The sequence below is a fragment of the Arachis hypogaea genome, chromosome 17 (genome assembly GCF_003086295.3).
Source record: "Arachis hypogaea cultivar Tifrunner chromosome 17, arahy.Tifrunner.gnm2.J5K5, whole genome shotgun sequence".
NCBI lineage: Eukaryota > Viridiplantae > Streptophyta > Magnoliopsida > Fabales > Fabaceae > Arachis > Arachis hypogaea.
Genome location: NC_092052.1, coordinates 121,942,971 through 121,958,839, shown reverse-complemented (window position 1 = coordinate 121,958,839; position 15,869 = coordinate 121,942,971). Strand labels below are relative to the sequence as shown.

Sequence of the window (15,869 nt, the reverse complement as noted above, 5' to 3'; positions counted from 1 at the left end):
TCCTTTGACTTTTTAGCTTTTAGAACATATTTTGGAGGAAATAAAATAAAAATTCAGCATTCTTAATTTTATGGATTAAAAACTTAAGTTAAAGAGAAGGCAGAATCAGGGCAAATTCAAAATACAATATATGAATAAAAGAAACAGAAAAAGAAAAGCACATAAATGACCTTATGTGTTATAAGATTCACAGTTACCTGCCAAATATAAACAGTAAGAAACCTAATTAAATCAGGAAATATGTTGGTTACAATGATTGGTTGGCCTCTTTAACAGCAAGCGGTTCATACCATTCTGGACCAAATCCAGCAGCTTTTCTTGCTGTCTCATTAAAAGGTGGTTTTAAAGGTCCTCTGAAATATGTCCTCACTATTTCATGAAACTTTTGAATCACTTCATTCTGCTCTGTGGTCATTTCATTTTGTAATGAACAAACTTCTTGCTCTTCTGTGTCTGGGGCCAGCTTTCTGGACCTCTGGCATAGATACTTGAACCACTTCACTCCAGCAGCACAATGTGTAATCTCTTCTGGGTAAACTACTCTTTCTAGTAGCTCTGCTGTAGTGTCATCCCCACCATTGCGGAAACGAGAGATTGTTGTAGGCAGCACATCAAGTCCTCTGGCCTGTGTTCAAACTCACAAAGGTACTATATTTTAGATAGAAAGGGAGAGGGAGATATAAATAAAGGAAGTAGGACAAACCTACATATCACTACAGGCATTAACAAACTATTTGAAACACCAATTTAATTAAAAAAATATATAGTCAGAGCTGCTAAAATTAGAAAAATAAAATAAAAATACAATAAAAATAAATAAATCTGATGATTCCTCATGCACTCCATCACTCCCCTGCCAACAAAATTATTCATAAGCGACCTATTGACTCAATCTTGGTTTCTAGAATGACAAATCCAAGCATCAAATATAAAACATATCCATAAAATACCACAGCTCAATGTGAGACACACCTCATGGACACAATGTTCAACTGCTAATCGTGATAGTAAATCCTTGGAAGTAGCAGTAGCAGAATCCCAAAGGCCATCATGAGCTGGCAATGCTCCATAATAAGACCCTAGCTCCTCAAGTCTTGCAGCAAGAAGGGTGAAGTGTCGCCCTTCATCTTGTGCGACCTTCACAAAATCTGTGAAGAATTCTCTAGGCATCGCTTCTTGTTTGCCAAATCGAGCTATTATATCCTGCAAAAAATAATTTTATATATATCTTCGCAGCTGCGTGCAAACTCAAAGCAAATGTCTTCCAGAAAACACAATAACAAATGCTTTGGAAGGAGGGTGAAACACATTTAGTTAAATATAAAATATTCATAAACTGAGTGTCACAAAGTTTATAACGTATATTATCTACCGTGAACATACATATTCTGCCACATAAAAAGTTAATTAAACTCTAAAATGAAAGATAAGGCAATGGAAGAAGTTAGAGAAGAATACCCAAGAGAGGTCAATGGCCCAGCTTTCAGTGTGAGCAAGACTATGCACAATGGCTATCCTGCTCTGCAAGCTGCCGGCTTTGCCAAGCTTCGGCATCAGACTCGGCGCCACCAACTTCACCTGCCAACAATAATCAAACAAAAGAAACAAAATCAGCGACGTAATACGAGTGAGGCATTTCATCAAACACATGGCAGTGGCACCCCAAAAACAGAAGAACGAGAGAACCCTTACATTGGATAGCCTTGCGGGGCGATCAGGGACGGGTAGGTTTCGAGAAGGGTGGTAGGGAAGAGCGATGGCACCGTGGAGCCACCGTGAAGCGACGGAGTCGCCGAGTCGAGCCTTCTCGAAAGGGTCGGCAGTGTTCAGAACTCGAAGCGCTGCTTCCACTAAGGTTTCTTCTTCGTGCGAGCTCATCTGGTTTCTCCTCCTTCGTTGCCAATCAAATTTCGAGTTTTGTTAGCTTCGTTCTGGGAAATAATATGCTTCGTCAACGTCTCACTACGACGGTGATGTTGAGTCAAAACATGAGGTAAACTTTTAAAGTGAATTTTTTATTGTGTAAGTTTGAATCTCGATTTTTCATTCTAATTTTTATTGGTATTAAAATGTTTATTAATCATTTTTTTATAGATTAAAATAATAAAATATTTGAAATTACGTTAATACCTGATTCAATATTACCTAATTCACTAAACAATAAGTAAATATATTTGAAGGTGTTTGACTACAAGGCACAAAACACACCGGTAACCGGAAAGTGCTTGGCGGTGGAGGGTGGTGGACTGGTGGGGGAGAGAGTGGTGGTTCCTTTTGCATGGTGGATGAAGAATGACTTCTTCGAGGAGCGAGTCGACGCTGCAACGCCTCTACGATTTTGCGAAGATGGCTCTTATCAAGATCTTCGCTCACCCCTACGCCACGGTTAGCATTCTCTCACTCGCTTTCTCATCATTCTCTTTCTCTCATCACTCACTCGCTCTCTTCGTTGAAGGTCTGTGACTTGTACTGCGGCGGAGGCGGCGACTCTGAGAAATGGATGGAGGCACAAATTGGCCACTACATTGGAATCGATGCCTCTTCCTCTTCTCTCGACAATTTGCGGGAAGCCTGGGACTCTCACCGCAAATCCTTCACTGCCGAGTTCTTTGACCTTGACCCTTGCACAGTGAGCTTTCTTTCTTCTTCTTCTACACAGTTATGTTTGTATGTTTCTTATTCTCGCTTATTTAGCATAGCTTTCATTTGAGCTGTTTACATGGTACATGAATTTAGGGCACACGGAATTGTCACTGTTTATTCCTTTCTCATAGTAATTTTGTAGTAACCTTTTTCAGCTGAGAAGCCAGGGGGAACATGTATTCTTACCTTCTTCGTTGAATTTGATTTTCATCTTTGTTTTGTTGCATAGAGTATATTTTTTGTGTTGCGTATTCATATTTCCCTTTTAGGGGGGAATTTTGTGGTTCTATAGGATAATGTTGTCAATGTATAAGCAGAATGGAACTTTGTTTTAGTATGTATGATATATGAGGATTTCAAAACTACAAACTTTTATGTGGAGCACACGGATAAATTGCCAAAGGAAAAAATTGAACTAGTGTGGTTGAGTGCACTGAGGCAACTGTGATTCTAAAGGGTGTAAACTAGGCAGAATTTAAAAGGACAGATAAAAGCTAATTGTTGCTAAGATCTGTATTGTGTGAGATATGTGCTTTTTGACACCTTTTTCCTGAGGTTGTTTCATACTTTATTTTACCACCTTAAGTTGGAGTAAAAATGAGCCTAATCCATTAGTCTTTTTGATCTTATATTGTGCATTTTCTTTTCTAACAGGAGAATTTAGAAGTGCATTTGGAGAAGACCAATGTGGCTGATTTTGTCTGCTGTTTGCAGCATTTGCAGGTTTGATATTCACTCCCAAATGATGGTTTGAAGCATTATAGTTGCTGATTGGATCATTATGGATGATATCTTATTTTCTAACATTTGTCCTTACACTATTTCTATTTTAGTTATTCCACTAAAATTTAGTTGCTGCTCCACTTCTGATTAATATCTCTAATGCAGCTGTGTTTTGAAACTGAAGAGAAAGCACGGAGACTCCTGCATAATGTGTCATCTCTACTGAAGCCAGGGGGTTATTTTCTTGGTATTACTCCTGACTCATCTACCATATGGTATGAGACTTATTTGTCAACGGTCTAATATTCTTGAATGTAATTGCATGTGCTCTCTTTCTTGTTTTGTATTTTTTTATTTGGTCTGCTGTCCAAATGAAATTCACACAATATGAGAACTGGATTGGTGATTTGATGTGTTAAGTAGTTATTAAGTGAAGCCAAAACACCTATGAAGTTTTCACCGACATATCTGCTCTTAGATTGTTACTGAGAACACTAATATTTCCTTGTCTTTGGTCTAATGTTTGCGCAATTGCGCCTAGATTGTTTGGCCTGATTTTCCTAGTAGCAGCATTGGAGTACCTGTTTATCAGTGACAATAAATAGTAGGTCTATAAACCGTGTCTTTGGTTTGCAACAATTATGTCCTAGATATCTCAGTCTTCTTTCTTCTTTATTATGCCCTTATAAATGCTCTAAGTAGTTTCAACCTTAATTAGTTTCAACCTTTATACATATGATGAAAACTCTCTGCCTAATAGAAAAGGAGAAGAATCATCTAGTGTCTAGGAGAAGTGCACAGAAGAGGTCCAGATTTAGACAATGAATGATTTATTTATGAGACATTTGTGTTTTCTTCTATTTGTAGTTGCTTCCGTCTATTTTCTTATGGTGCTTCCATACTTCCATCCATGTATGACATTTCTGAGCATTGATTGAAGTCTGCATGAGGTCTTTATACCAAAATATGCTGGATTCTGGTAACATTGTAGCCATATAGGGCCAAGTATCAGAAGAATGTTGAAGCATATCACAACAAAGGCAGCAGCATGAAGCCAAATATTGTTCCCAATTGCATTCGGACAGAGAATTACATGATCACTTTTGAGGTTGAAGAAGAAAAGTATATATCTCCACAATTGTTCAACTTTATGTTACCAATTCTTCTCTTTCGCTATGTAACCTGTCCGATCTTTCCAGGTTTCCCTTATTTGGGAAGAAATACCAGCTGAAATTTGCCAGTGATGCCTCTGCTGAAACCCATTGCTTGGTTCATTTTCCAAGCTTCATCAGGTTTTCATCTTACTTAATAACCTAAGATTGATACTCTGTGAGTTGTTGCATTGATTGCTGCCAATGCACCATATTGATGTCAATCTCTAATACTACCTACCAAACCTGTTTTCATGAAGGAACAACATTGACTTCAGTATTTTTTGTACTTGTTACATTCATATAATCAATTTCCACTTTTAGACTGATTCGACTTGTGTTCTTATGAAACTCAGGTTGGCCAGAGAAGCTGGTCTTGAGTATGTGGAGATACAAAACCTAACCGAGTTTTATGATGACAACAGGTTGGCTTTGCATTCTTGTATGTAGGAATAATGATTTTTCCAAATCCTTCAACTGTAGTATACATAGTGTGTTATTCGCAATTTTGTAGTTAAGACTGTTTTGTTTATATAACTTCCTTCTTCATCTTTCTAATTGCTCAAAGAGCACAATTGGCAGGGTTGCTAATGAACTATGTTCCAAGCCTATTGGATCCTAGGGGAAGACTTCTTCCTCGATCATATGATGCTCTAGGTAATGCATTAGTTGTTTCTCTTGACCATGAATTACCTAGTACAAAGTTTCTTGGTTTCACTTTCACCTGTAGTTAAACGGAGAACTGAGTTTCCATTCAAATGCAGGTCTCTATACAACATTTATATTTCAAAAGCCTGATCCAGATATTGCACCTCCAATTGCCAGTCCATTAATCCAAGAACCAATTTATAATCTTGATGAGGTAATTATCAATAATTTTGAATATTATTTTTCAGCATATGTCACGCTAGGTTTTGTTTATTATTTTGAGTAATACCCTAAATTAGTCCCTGGAAATATTTAGTCGGACACTTTACAAATTTTAATTATCAAATTAGTCTCCAAACTTTATTACGTTTGACAAATCAGCCTTCACATTAGGTTTTTCGTTTATACGGAGGGACTAATTTGAGAATTTTAAAAGTTTTTAGGAACTGATATGTCTTTATTAAATAATGAAATAATGATAGGGAGTGAATTGTTTAACTTTTTACCAAAATTTGATGTAAAGATTGATTTGTCTAACAAAATAGAAGATTAGAGACTGATTTGGTGATCAAAATTCATAGAGGATTAAAATGTTATATTAAAAATTTCTTGAGAACTGACTTTAGATATTATTCTTTTTTTTTTGGGCCCTTATTCTAACTCGTTCATACCCTGCTTTTTAAAAGGGTTTCTGGTTAAAGGAAAAAGCTTATGATGAACATGTTTTGTGGTCATAGTTTAAAACCTTTTTTGTATCAGTAAAAAGTTTCCATTTTTTAACACCGATATTTTTAAAAAGTGTATGAATTATTCCTTTGCTTTTAATGAATCCTCTTCTGCATGTTTTGTGGCGTGTCGTACATGCTGGGAAGTGGGAACATACCTTAAAGAAACATGAAAAAATTAATTAAACTTTCAAAAAATTTATATAAATTAAACTATAATAAAATGTCAAAAATGAAAACGTAAAGTAAAGTTCCAGTGGCCTGGTGGGTGGTGTCACACTATTTTGACTTCAACATAAATACATAATTAAAGAAAGCATAAAGTCTTAAAGTCGGTAATAATAAGTGGCATAGCTTCCTCCCAAGAGCGATAAATTAGTTAAGAAGTAATTACTTCATCAACCTAAATTATAAAATAAATAATAATCAACTGAAGCTGTGACCCATAGGCTATAAGCTACATCAGTACATCCTATGTTCATGTATGATCCCAATACTTTCCACACCGAAAGCAACTACTGACCTTATTTCGTTTTCAGAATGACATACAAGAAATTTCTTCTCATTTGTGTAGATGTGACTTCTAATTAAATTACTCATTTCATTTTGCAATTAAAAAAATATTATTATTTGGCTTCCATTTTCTTATTTGTAATAATAATATACTTTGGAGGGAGAGTGGTAGTCATCCTTTATTTTACAGGGAACAAGTTGGAGAGATGATGAAATAAATGCACAGATGGAGCCACCACCTCCACCACCACCACCACCACCTCCACCACCGCCTCCTCCTCCTACTCTTGGGCTGGGCATGATTAGCGAACAAAAAGGGATATTGGGCCCTGGCCCTCCTGATTTACGTTTTCCAGAGGCACTTTGACTAATCCTATGGTCTGGGGGGTTTACCCTATTTAGGGGTGCACAGACCCGGCCCGGCCCGGCCCGAAGGCCCGTCCCGGTCCCGAACAATTTTGGGGCTAATTTGGTGTGATTTCATCGGGTTTAGGGCCGGGTAAGGGTCTCAAAAATAGACCCGGTCATTATTTCGGGTCGGGTCCGGGCCATAGCTCGGGTCACCCGAAGTCGGTCCGGTGACCCGGTCATCATACACAATTAATATTTTGTGTTATTAGTGATGGATCATGACTATTCTTATGTGGAATTTAAGTATTATAAATCTTAATATTTTGTGTTATTAGTCATTATAAAACTATAAGTTAATGTTTTATATTTAAAATGTATAAGACTTTAGACTAATGCATAATATTGTGTTATTTGTATTGATTTAAATATTTGGTATTATTAGATAATATTAGTATTGATTGTGGTTATACTTTAGTATTGATTGTGGTTATGCTTTAATTTTGAAGAATGGTTGGTTCTTGTTATATTTTTCTAAGTGAATTTTACCATGTTAAATAATGGTTGGAGTCTTGGAAATTTGGATATTTTTACATGCTAGCTTACAAGAAGGTATCAACGTAATGTAATGTTAACGGCCCGGTTTTTACCCAGTTTTTACCCAGTATAATTGTGGCCCGAAAGTGTATTGGTTTCATCGGGTCTAGGGCCGGGTTCGGGTCTAATAAATAGACCCGGTGTATATTTCGAGTCGGGTCTAGGTCACATCAAACCCGGCTTCACCCGGCCCATGTGCACCCCTAACCCTATTTGCCTTTCTTTGTTTTTTAGTGTTCATACTATATATTGGCTAAAGTAGAAATTGCAGTTAGGTTTCCATTACTAACATTGTTTACTATGTAATCATCATGCCGGGGTTTAGTTTAGGTGAAGTCTAGGGTGTAGAAGGAAAATTTTTTCTACACATGTATGTTGTTGCTGTCACTTTAAGATTTTGACAAATGTCTAAATAAAAGTTGGTTGAAGACAAATATTGCAGAAGCAGCTGACATAAAGAACATTCTCTCTGCTACTGGCACGTGATCACCTATGCTAAATTATGTTAATTAGTTTAGTTTAGCGTGAGTAATTAATTTAGAAGATATTGGGCTAGGGGTGTTTGGGCTTTTTAATTGTCAGTGTGATTCATTTTTGCCATAGTGGGATTTGGTTTTCTGTGGTCTGAGCTTGTTTGTTGTCCTGGATCCTAACCCAAAAAAAAGTAAAACACGATAACATTGGTTAAAAAAAATAACAGCTTGACATTATGGGATAAGGAAATGTTATGTGGGTTTGGTTTAGGGTTTTGTTGCAGGTTTTGAATGTTGGTGCAAGTGGCTTCACCATCCGCCTAGATCGGAGTGGAATTGGGGGATTTCGGCATTGTCGTTGCAGAGGGTTGGGAGAGGGAGACCGGTTTTTTCAGCTGCTGTCCATCTCGTATGCGGCGAAGGAATGGAGGTATGTGTTTCTTGTGAACTCTGTTTATTCTTTGTGTGCATTGATTTCCATTATGTATCGGTGGAAGAAGAAATATTTTGAAGTTATAAAGTTTTGAAAAAGTTAAAAGGTTTAACTTAAAGGATGCATACTATTAATTTGAGTTGTGTCTTTGTTTTTTAATTTATTTTGAAAATGACGAAAGAGAGGGTTTGTCATTCCCCTCTTCCTCTAGTGTTAAAGCATGTGTTATTTGTAGGTGTATATTGCAAAATTTGTTTTATTTATATATTCCAAAATAATGGGTTGCCATGTCTGAAGATTTACACATAATAACACTATATTTGAATGTATCCACATATTATTTGGTTGTGTCATATATTTAAATAATTAAAGCACTTATGTTTCTAACCTGGACATAATGATTAGACTTTGGAAGGTTAATTGATTTTTTATTTGGAACGTGTAAAGTATGAATGATTAAATTAAATATTTATTAGGAAACTCCTTTATTGTTAATGTATGTGAGGTTTGTATGTGTATCTTGCATAATTGGTTGTGTCATAATATATATAATATTTAAATAATTAAACCATTTATATTTTTAATCTAGACAAAATAATTAGACTATCAAAACATGATTTCTTTTTTATCTGGAGCTTTTAAAATATGAATGATTAAATTAAAATTATGTGTAGTTGAAGGGGATGGATAATGTTCTGTTGAGTAATGAGTGGTTTGCTAATAAATGTTGTGGCATGGTTAGTTGAATTTTTCTATTTGTGAAGTAGCATGTTTGTGTGGTTTTCACTTAAGAATAATTTCAGCATGAGTGTATAGCAGATTTCCAAGACTTTGAAATTGGTTTTTATGTTCTTGCAATTGATTTTGATCAGATGGAATTCACAAAAGGAAATAAGGGTTGCGACACGATGGAAGGAAGCCAAAGGGAGGAGGGGTGTAGGCCTGATGAGGAATTGGATGATGCATGCGGCGGTGACAGCATGAATGGAGTATCGGATGAGTATCCATCCGATTATGCTTATGTATTCGGGTTGTCAGAACAAGATATAATAAGAAAAGTCTTTCGAAGTGAGGAAAGAGCATATGATTTTTACAGTAAATTTGGCAGATGTCATGGATTTGGCGTGCGCAAGGGTGATTATGGAAAGGATGAAGAAGGAAATTTGATAAGGAGAAGGTTTTTTTGTAATAGGGCCGGACTGAGAGATGAGAAACACTTGAACAGGTTGGATAGAAAAAGGGGACACCGTCCTGAAACAAGGACTAATTGCTTGGCGAAGCTGTCGATTTATCTGGATAGGGAAAACTCAACATGGAAGGTTCGCAAAGTAATCTTGGATCACAATCATGAACTGACACCTCGAAGGATGGTGCACATGATTCCGAAATTCCGTCGTATATCGGATGCTGCAAAGGCAAACATAGATGGCATGCGTGGGTATGGTGTTTCGACATCAAAGATTTTGGGTTACATGGCTGGGGTTGCCGGAGGGTACTCTTTGTTGGGCTTTACAAAAAAGGATGCGTACAACTACATTGATCACATGAGGCGGGCCAAGGTCGTTAATGGTGACTCGAATGCCGCTATTGTATATCTAGAGGGAAAGGCAGCGGCGGATCCAATGTCAATGGCTAGGTATAATGTTACAAAGGATGGAATGTTGGCGAACATGTTCTGGGCTGATGGACCTTGCAGAGTAGACTATCAGTATTTTGGGGATGTGGTCGCCTTTGACTCGACATACAAGAAGAATAAGTACCAGCGCCCGTTAGTGATATTCTCTGGGTCAAACAATCATAAGCAAACCACGATATTCGGATTTGGATTGGTGCTAGATGAAACAATAGAAAGTTATACGTGGATGTTGGAGAATTTGTTGGAGGTGATGTGTAATAAGCAGCCTTCTGTTGTGGTAACTGATGGCGATGATGCGATGATTGCGGCAGTCAAAAAAGTGTTTCCAGAAGCTACTCATCGGTTGTGTGCATGGCACTTACAGAAGAATGTAACCTCAAATGGAGGCGAGCAGATGTTTCGTGAGATATTCTGTAAATGGCTTTATGCTGACATGGAGGTAGATGACTTCGAGCTTGAATGGGAAGAAGCTTCTGAGAAATTTGGTCTACACAAAAAATGTTGGGCAAACCAGATGTACGAAAAAAGGCACATGTGGTGTAATGCGTACCTTCGTGGCAAGTTTTGTGCTGGATATCGCACAACGTCTAGGTGTGAGGGAATAAATTCTCACATAAAGGGATTTTTGAACTCAAGACATAGTATTTTGGAATTGGTGCAAAATTTGGAGTTGGTAGTCCGAGAATACCGCAACAACGAGCTAGTTGCGCAATTCAATTCAATATATAGCACCCCTGTTCTAACAACGTGTCTGGATCCTATTGAGAGGTGCGCTGCAGATGTTTACACGAGAGCTATTTTTGTACTAGTTAAGAAAGAGATTGACGGTGTTGGAGCGGTTAATTTTGTGAGTAAAAGGAGGGTCTCCACAACAATGGTATAGACAATGGAAGAGTATGGTCATCCCGGCCACAACATTGTTACCTTATTTGATAGGACCATGACTAGAATGGAATGTCGGTGCCGATTCTGGGAGAAGGAGGGCTTTCCATGCAGACACATATTCTTTGTCATGAAGCACGAGCATTTAAAGGATATTCCAAATCGTTTAATTCTGAAGCGGTGGAGGAGGGACGCCAAGGCAATTGAAGAGTACGGCGATAAGACCGACGACATGTTGAGCGAGAGAGGTTTTCTATTGCGGCATGGGGCACTCCATGCGGCATCACAGTGGATGTTATACCTTGGTTCAAAGAATCGAACTGTATTTAAGACTGCAATGGAGGGAATTCGCGGAATTTGTACTGACATCCATGCAATACTTGGTCAACCGAATGAGGGAAGAAAAGCAAATGCGGACGAGCACATTCGGGATCCCGTTGTTGTTAGAACTAAAGGTGCTCCACGGTCCAAAGGCAAAAAGGGAAAGAAGAGGAGATGTACGTTTTGCAAAAGGACCGGCCACACAAAGCGGACATGTCTTGATAGGGTACCAAACCGATCCAAATGGGGTTTGCAAGAGGATGAAGAATCTGTCGAAATACCAGGGGCCAACGAGGTTCGTGCTTTATTAAGTACAATTTGGTTTTTTTTTTTTTTTTGCAGAATTTCATGTAATTTTAGAAAAAATGCAGGTTTGAATATATTTTTCAATATGGAATTTCAATACTGCATCTTGGCCCTTCATTTTCTTAATTCCTTATTACAGCATAATTTTTTAATTAGGCCTTCTAGTGACATAATTTAATGTTTGGATGAACATGTCTCAGTTTTTGTATAGGGTTGTGGGGATTGTGGACATAATTTGATATACAATCTGGCATGTATTTTTTTTCTATAGAATCCCATGAATGCTAATTTAAAATTGTAGGTTTAGGGTATATTTATTAATATGGAATCTCAATAGTGCACCTTAGCATTTCATTTGATTGATTTCTTGTTAAAGGAACCTTCGAGGGACATGATTTAATGTATGGATGAAACATATATTATACTTTTTTGTATGGGATTGTGGGGAATATCTCCCTCAACTACTTATGCTGGGAGAATTAGCATCACTTTTGCCTGCTAAGTGAATGAAATTATGAGATAATGTTTTGGGGTGTGAAGTTGTTTTATAGCCAGCATATCTGAACAAACTGTGGTGAATGATCATTTGGGTTGATGTTCCAGAACTTTATGGGGGTACATGAAACAAGTCTGCCTCCGAGGTCAGCATCGGTGTATTCACGAGATGGAAAAAATGTTTTGGCAGAATTAAAACTCGTGGGAACTCAGGAGAGGATCGTCGGAACTGCACAAAGTGAGATTCTAGCATCTGTTGCAGATGTAGGCAGTTGCGACTATCACCAACAGGTACTCCTCTCGATTGCATATAATATTTATCAATTAGATAGGACGTGTTCCATTTATTCATTGGTTGAAGGGATTCGCAGGTACTAGATCTCCTGAAATCGCTGAATGCAACAATAGGCTCAGATGGCATTGAGAAGTCCCAGTGATGCTTCAGTTAGTGATTTTGTTTGTTTTTCTCAGGAGTCAGTGGGTGTTTAAAAGACTCTTTTTGGCTTTTGTGCATCAATGTTGTTTAGGTGCAGCGCAGTTGAATATGCTAAGTACATGAGTTTTATTATTTGGCTTTTTTTGTAATTACGTCAGACTTTCAATGGCAAAATTTTGCTTGCTGCAAGCAGAGATCATTATAGCCTTTACTTTCATTCACCAGCCAATAGATATTGGTTTTTTATTTTTTTTCCCAAGGGTCAAGTTATGATCTAATGCTATTTTTAATAACAAAGACAAAAACCCAAATCCACCGACTGATTATGAAGGTGTTTTAGTTATGTTAACATCTAAACGTGACAACTACAAATGTAATTAAATAACCTTTGTTAATACAATTTAGTCTTTACAGTACTGGATTAAGTTCTCTGAATTACAATATAATCCAATAATTTCAATTAATCAGTAGAAAATTTTTTTTGCCTTTTCATGCTAATGACTACTGCAAATAATTCTAAATCTCTAAATGTGCATTGCACGAATCTTTTTCCTTTTAAAATTAAGATTCATAGTAACTAATGAATCAAATAATGTTACTTATTCCAATAAAGGTATGCTAGTTATATTAAAACTGTTATACACATTATATTTTGGGTTTTGTCAACAACATGATAAAAACAATTTTTTAATTTTGGACATGTTATATGTGAAGTTTGAATATCTAAAAAAATTAAAAATCTAATGCTACTTTCAGATAACATAATCACTTCGTTGAAGTTACTTAATCCGCAGGACGTTGTGAAATCTTAACAATTTGAAACAGCAAAGTTACAAGGTTAAACCTTGTTGTTTGGTGCCAAAAATAGCTAGTAATTAAATACCCAAAAGAATCTCAGACCCATACGCCCATGATCAGGAGAAGCGCACAAATTCCCAAAAGATACACAGCAGAATCCATGATCTTGTGCTGATCAAGACCGATTCCAATAGTAATATATACTAACACAAAGTGTAGCAATTTCTAGAATGATTATACACCCCCAATCTAACCAAAATGCATCATGTGACTTGTCCCAAAAAGAAGTACTCCTACGTAAGCATCATTAGGCGTGGAACATGACCGTGCAATCCCTACACATTAGATGGTCATGCTTTGGCTGCTGCTGGTGGCCAGTGAAACAACTTCGGCGACAGATTTTTTCGCCGACTTCGTTCTCGTTGTGCTGGATTTTTGATCATGCTTGTCCCAATAATCAATAGCAAGTTTCACCACTTCGTCCTTCTTTTTGTTGGCTTTTGAGAAGAAAATGTCTAGTGCTAGGCTCATCCGGGTAAGGTCAGTGACACCCTAGATTAGTGAGCAAACCATTGGTGACCATATCACACAACAAAGTATGAAAATTGACTTTCAAAGGTGTCATAGTTGATAGTTTTTCCCATGAATGTGTAGTGCTCACCTGAATATCATACGTGCCCCACAGATGGGAAAGTTGCATCCATTGGGCTACAAAGACTCCGCAATCTTTTCTGCATTTTGGTTAAAAGAAGACCCCAAGTAATTTGAAATACAAATTAGTTTGTGTCCATGAAGTATTCTTCGAAGTTGATGAAATTAAATTACGTTTCAAATAGAACTTACGACTTGTCCTTTTGTTGTGTGACGAGAGGTTCTCTCAGATTGAACCGCGACACCAGCGGTGGGATACTTGCTTGGTTTTCATAAAACCTCTTGTCCGTCAACATTGTCTCCAAGAAGAAAGCCTACATCCACTTCCCAATGTGAGAATAAATGACATTGGACGTCACGCCAAGAATAGAATAGTCCATAAGGGATAAAAATTTTGCACCGTACAACGTATGTCATCATTTGAACTCTGTGCGCCCGATCATCTGGGTCCTTTGCAGAGTCCAGGTAGATAAGGTCTCCCGAATCGAGGTCAACGATCATGAGAAACCAATGCCTATCCTTATTGAGGGGGATGTAAATCTACATGGTAGGAGGAACATTGTAGACCCTTTGTTAGTGAATAATACATATACAAGAGTACATAACAATATGGAGTTCTCAGTTCAACTAGCCTTTTTTATTTTATCAGCTTTCTTAATCGTGTAACGAGTCCGAATGAACTCCAATGTGTCCTTGCAGTATGTTGTTGGGTTAAGGGCCAGTTGCTAAAGCAATAATTAGACCAAAATGTTATACACCTGATACAATTAACTCCATAAAGAAAGTAATTACAGTGCATGGAAAAGGTAATTTTTTAAATTGTAATTTTTTATAATAATTTTTTTTATTCAAACAAATTTATCAAATTATTGTTAATTATATACTCACAAATTTAATTTTTTAAATCTCACTAACTAATATAGTAGTTATCTTAAAATTTAAATCTTTTAATTTGTTGAAAAATCTTTTTAAAAATTAAAAGATTTAAATTTTAAAAAAAATACTATATTATTTAGTCAGATTTAAAAAATTAAATTTTTGAATATATAATCAACAATAGTTTCATAAATTCATTTAAATAAAAAAATTCCACTATAAAAGAATTACAATTTAAAAAGGTAAAGTTTTAAAATATAAATGACAAAATAACTTTATAATAATTTAATTCTATTAATTATTTTATATTGTTTATTAAGGTCTAAAAATAATATTCAAATTAGTACTATGAAAAAATATTTTAAATTTAATATTATCAAAAAAATTTAAAAAATATATATAACGATTAATTTGACTAATTTTTTAAATTTTAAGGATGAAAATGACTTACGTCTAAACTTTCAGAGACTATCTTAATTATGAATAACTTTTTTACATGTCAAGCGGGGACGGCATGGATGTTCCCTTCCCCCTTCCCCCTCTCCCCTAGAAACAACACTCCCCGCCATCCAACGAGCGACTTTTCCCGAATCCCATCCCCAACCCCTGTTTTTCTTTTTTTTTTCCTTTTTTTATTTTATATTCTTTTAGTTAGGAGTAATTTGGTAATAAAAATAAAAAATTTCGTAAAAAAAACGATTTTAAAACTAAGTTAAACCTTCGAGATCATTTTGTAATGAGAAAAAAGTCGAAGACGAAATACATTTTCGACCTTTACGTTAAGAACCAAAATTGTATTTAACCCTTTATAATAATAATTATATATATTTTTTATTTTGTTTAATTACTCTGTTGATCCTTATAGTTTTGTGAGATTTTCAATTAGGTCCCTATACTTTTTTTCTTTTTAATTGAGTCCCTGTAATATTTTTTTTTCAATTAAGTCCTTCTTAGTAGTAATTGATTTAATTTTATAGGGACCCAACTAAAAAAAGAATTGGTATAGAGACCTAAATAAAAGAAAAAAAAGTTTAGGGACCCAATTAAAAAAAATTGGTGCAACGACTCAATTAAAAGGAAAAAAAGTATAGAGACCTAATTAAAAATTTCGCGAAATTATAGGAACCAACAGAGTAATTAAACATTTTTATTTTAATCTTCTATAATAAAAAATTTATATATTTTTATTAATTATTCTGTAGAGTATACAGGGA

General features: G+C 36.1%; 4 protein-coding genes across 4 annotated transcripts; 2 read left to right on the top strand and 2 right to left on the bottom strand.

Moving 5' to 3' along the window:
* Positions 1–108: 108 nt before the first annotated feature.
* Positions 109–2,147, bottom strand: LOC112764126 (uncharacterized). Its single transcript, XM_025809662.3, has 4 exons — positions 1,693–2,147; positions 1,459–1,578; positions 973–1,203; positions 109–625 (listed from the first exon to the last, which is right to left on the bottom strand). Exons 1-4 carry the CDS (start codon positions 1,876–1,878, stop codon positions 248–250), a joined length of 915 nt encoding a protein of 304 aa, XP_025665447.1. The 5' UTR covers positions 1,879–2,147; the 3' UTR covers positions 109–247.
* Positions 1,978–7,228, top strand: LOC112764124 (mRNA cap guanine-N(7) methyltransferase 2). Its single transcript, XM_025809659.2, has 11 exons — positions 1,978–1,993; positions 2,181–2,385; positions 2,456–2,629; positions 3,298–3,366; positions 3,532–3,641; positions 4,366–4,488; positions 4,566–4,658; positions 4,874–4,942; positions 5,086–5,174; positions 5,282–5,379; positions 6,594–7,228. The coding sequence occupies exons 2-11, from the start codon at positions 2,293–2,295 to the stop codon at positions 6,768–6,770; spliced, it is 1,095 nt and encodes a 364-aa protein (XP_025665444.1). The 5' UTR covers positions 1,978–1,993; positions 2,181–2,292; the 3' UTR covers positions 6,771–7,228.
* Positions 7,229–7,677: 449 nt separating this feature from the next.
* LOC112764120 (protein FAR1-RELATED SEQUENCE 5-like) lies at positions 7,678–12,541 on the top strand. The gene is made up of 4 exons (XM_025809655.2): positions 7,678–8,251; positions 9,127–11,388; positions 12,003–12,185; positions 12,266–12,541. The coding sequence occupies exons 1-2, from the start codon at positions 8,246–8,248 to the stop codon at positions 10,771–10,773; spliced, it is 1,653 nt and encodes a 550-aa protein (XP_025665440.1). The 5' UTR covers positions 7,678–8,245; the 3' UTR covers positions 10,774–11,388; positions 12,003–12,185; positions 12,266–12,541.
* A 584-nt stretch (positions 12,542–13,125) lies between these two features.
* LOC140180861 (uncharacterized) lies at positions 13,126–14,199 on the bottom strand. Its single transcript, XM_072222276.1, has 3 exons — positions 13,972–14,199; positions 13,790–13,859; positions 13,126–13,680 (listed from the first exon to the last, which is right to left on the bottom strand). The coding sequence occupies exons 1-3, from the start codon at positions 14,073–14,075 to the stop codon at positions 13,471–13,473; spliced, it is 384 nt and encodes a 127-aa protein (XP_072078377.1). The 5' UTR covers positions 14,076–14,199; the 3' UTR covers positions 13,126–13,470.
* Positions 14,200–15,869: the final 1,670 nt, after the last annotated feature.

What these genes read in the sequence shown, in the direction of transcription:
- LOC112764126 (XM_025809662.3), bottom strand. Translation starts at nt 1,878, where the DNA reads ATGAGCTCGCACGAAGAAGAAACCTTAGTGGAAGCAGCGCTTCGAGTT. An exon ending in GCCCCGCAAGGCTATCCAAT is followed by an intron (nt 1,579 to 1,692) that starts GTAAGGGTTCTC and finishes TATTGTTGGCAG; the next exon opens with GTGAAGTTGGTGGCGCCGAG. An exon ending in GGGCCATTGACCTCTCTTGG is followed by an intron (nt 1,204 to 1,458) that starts GTATTCTTCTCT and finishes TATTTTTTGCAG; the next exon opens with GATATAATAGCTCGATTTGG.
- LOC112764124 (XM_025809659.2), top strand. Translation starts at nt 2,293, where the DNA reads ATGACTTCTTCGAGGAGCGAGTCGACGCTGCAACGCCTCTACGATTTT. An exon ending in TTGACCTTGACCCTTGCACA is followed by an intron (nt 2,630 to 3,297) that starts GTGAGCTTTCTT and finishes CTTTTCTAACAG; the next exon opens with GAGAATTTAGAAGTGCATTT. An exon ending in GCTGTTTGCAGCATTTGCAG is followed by an intron (nt 3,367 to 3,531) that starts GTTTGATATTCA and finishes TCTCTAATGCAG; the next exon opens with CTGTGTTTTGAAACTGAAGA.
- LOC140180861 (XM_072222276.1), bottom strand. Translation starts at nt 14,075, where the DNA reads ATGTTGACGGACAAGAGGTTTTATGAAAACCAAGCAAGTATCCCACCG. An exon ending in ACACAACAAAAGGACAAGTC is followed by an intron (nt 13,860 to 13,971) that starts GTAAGTTCTATT and finishes ACCAAAATGCAG; the next exon opens with AAAAGATTGCGGAGTCTTTG. An exon ending in GGGGCACGTATGATATTCAG is followed by an intron (nt 13,681 to 13,789) that starts GTGAGCACTACA and finishes TCACTAATCTAG; the next exon opens with GGTGTCACTGACCTTACCCG.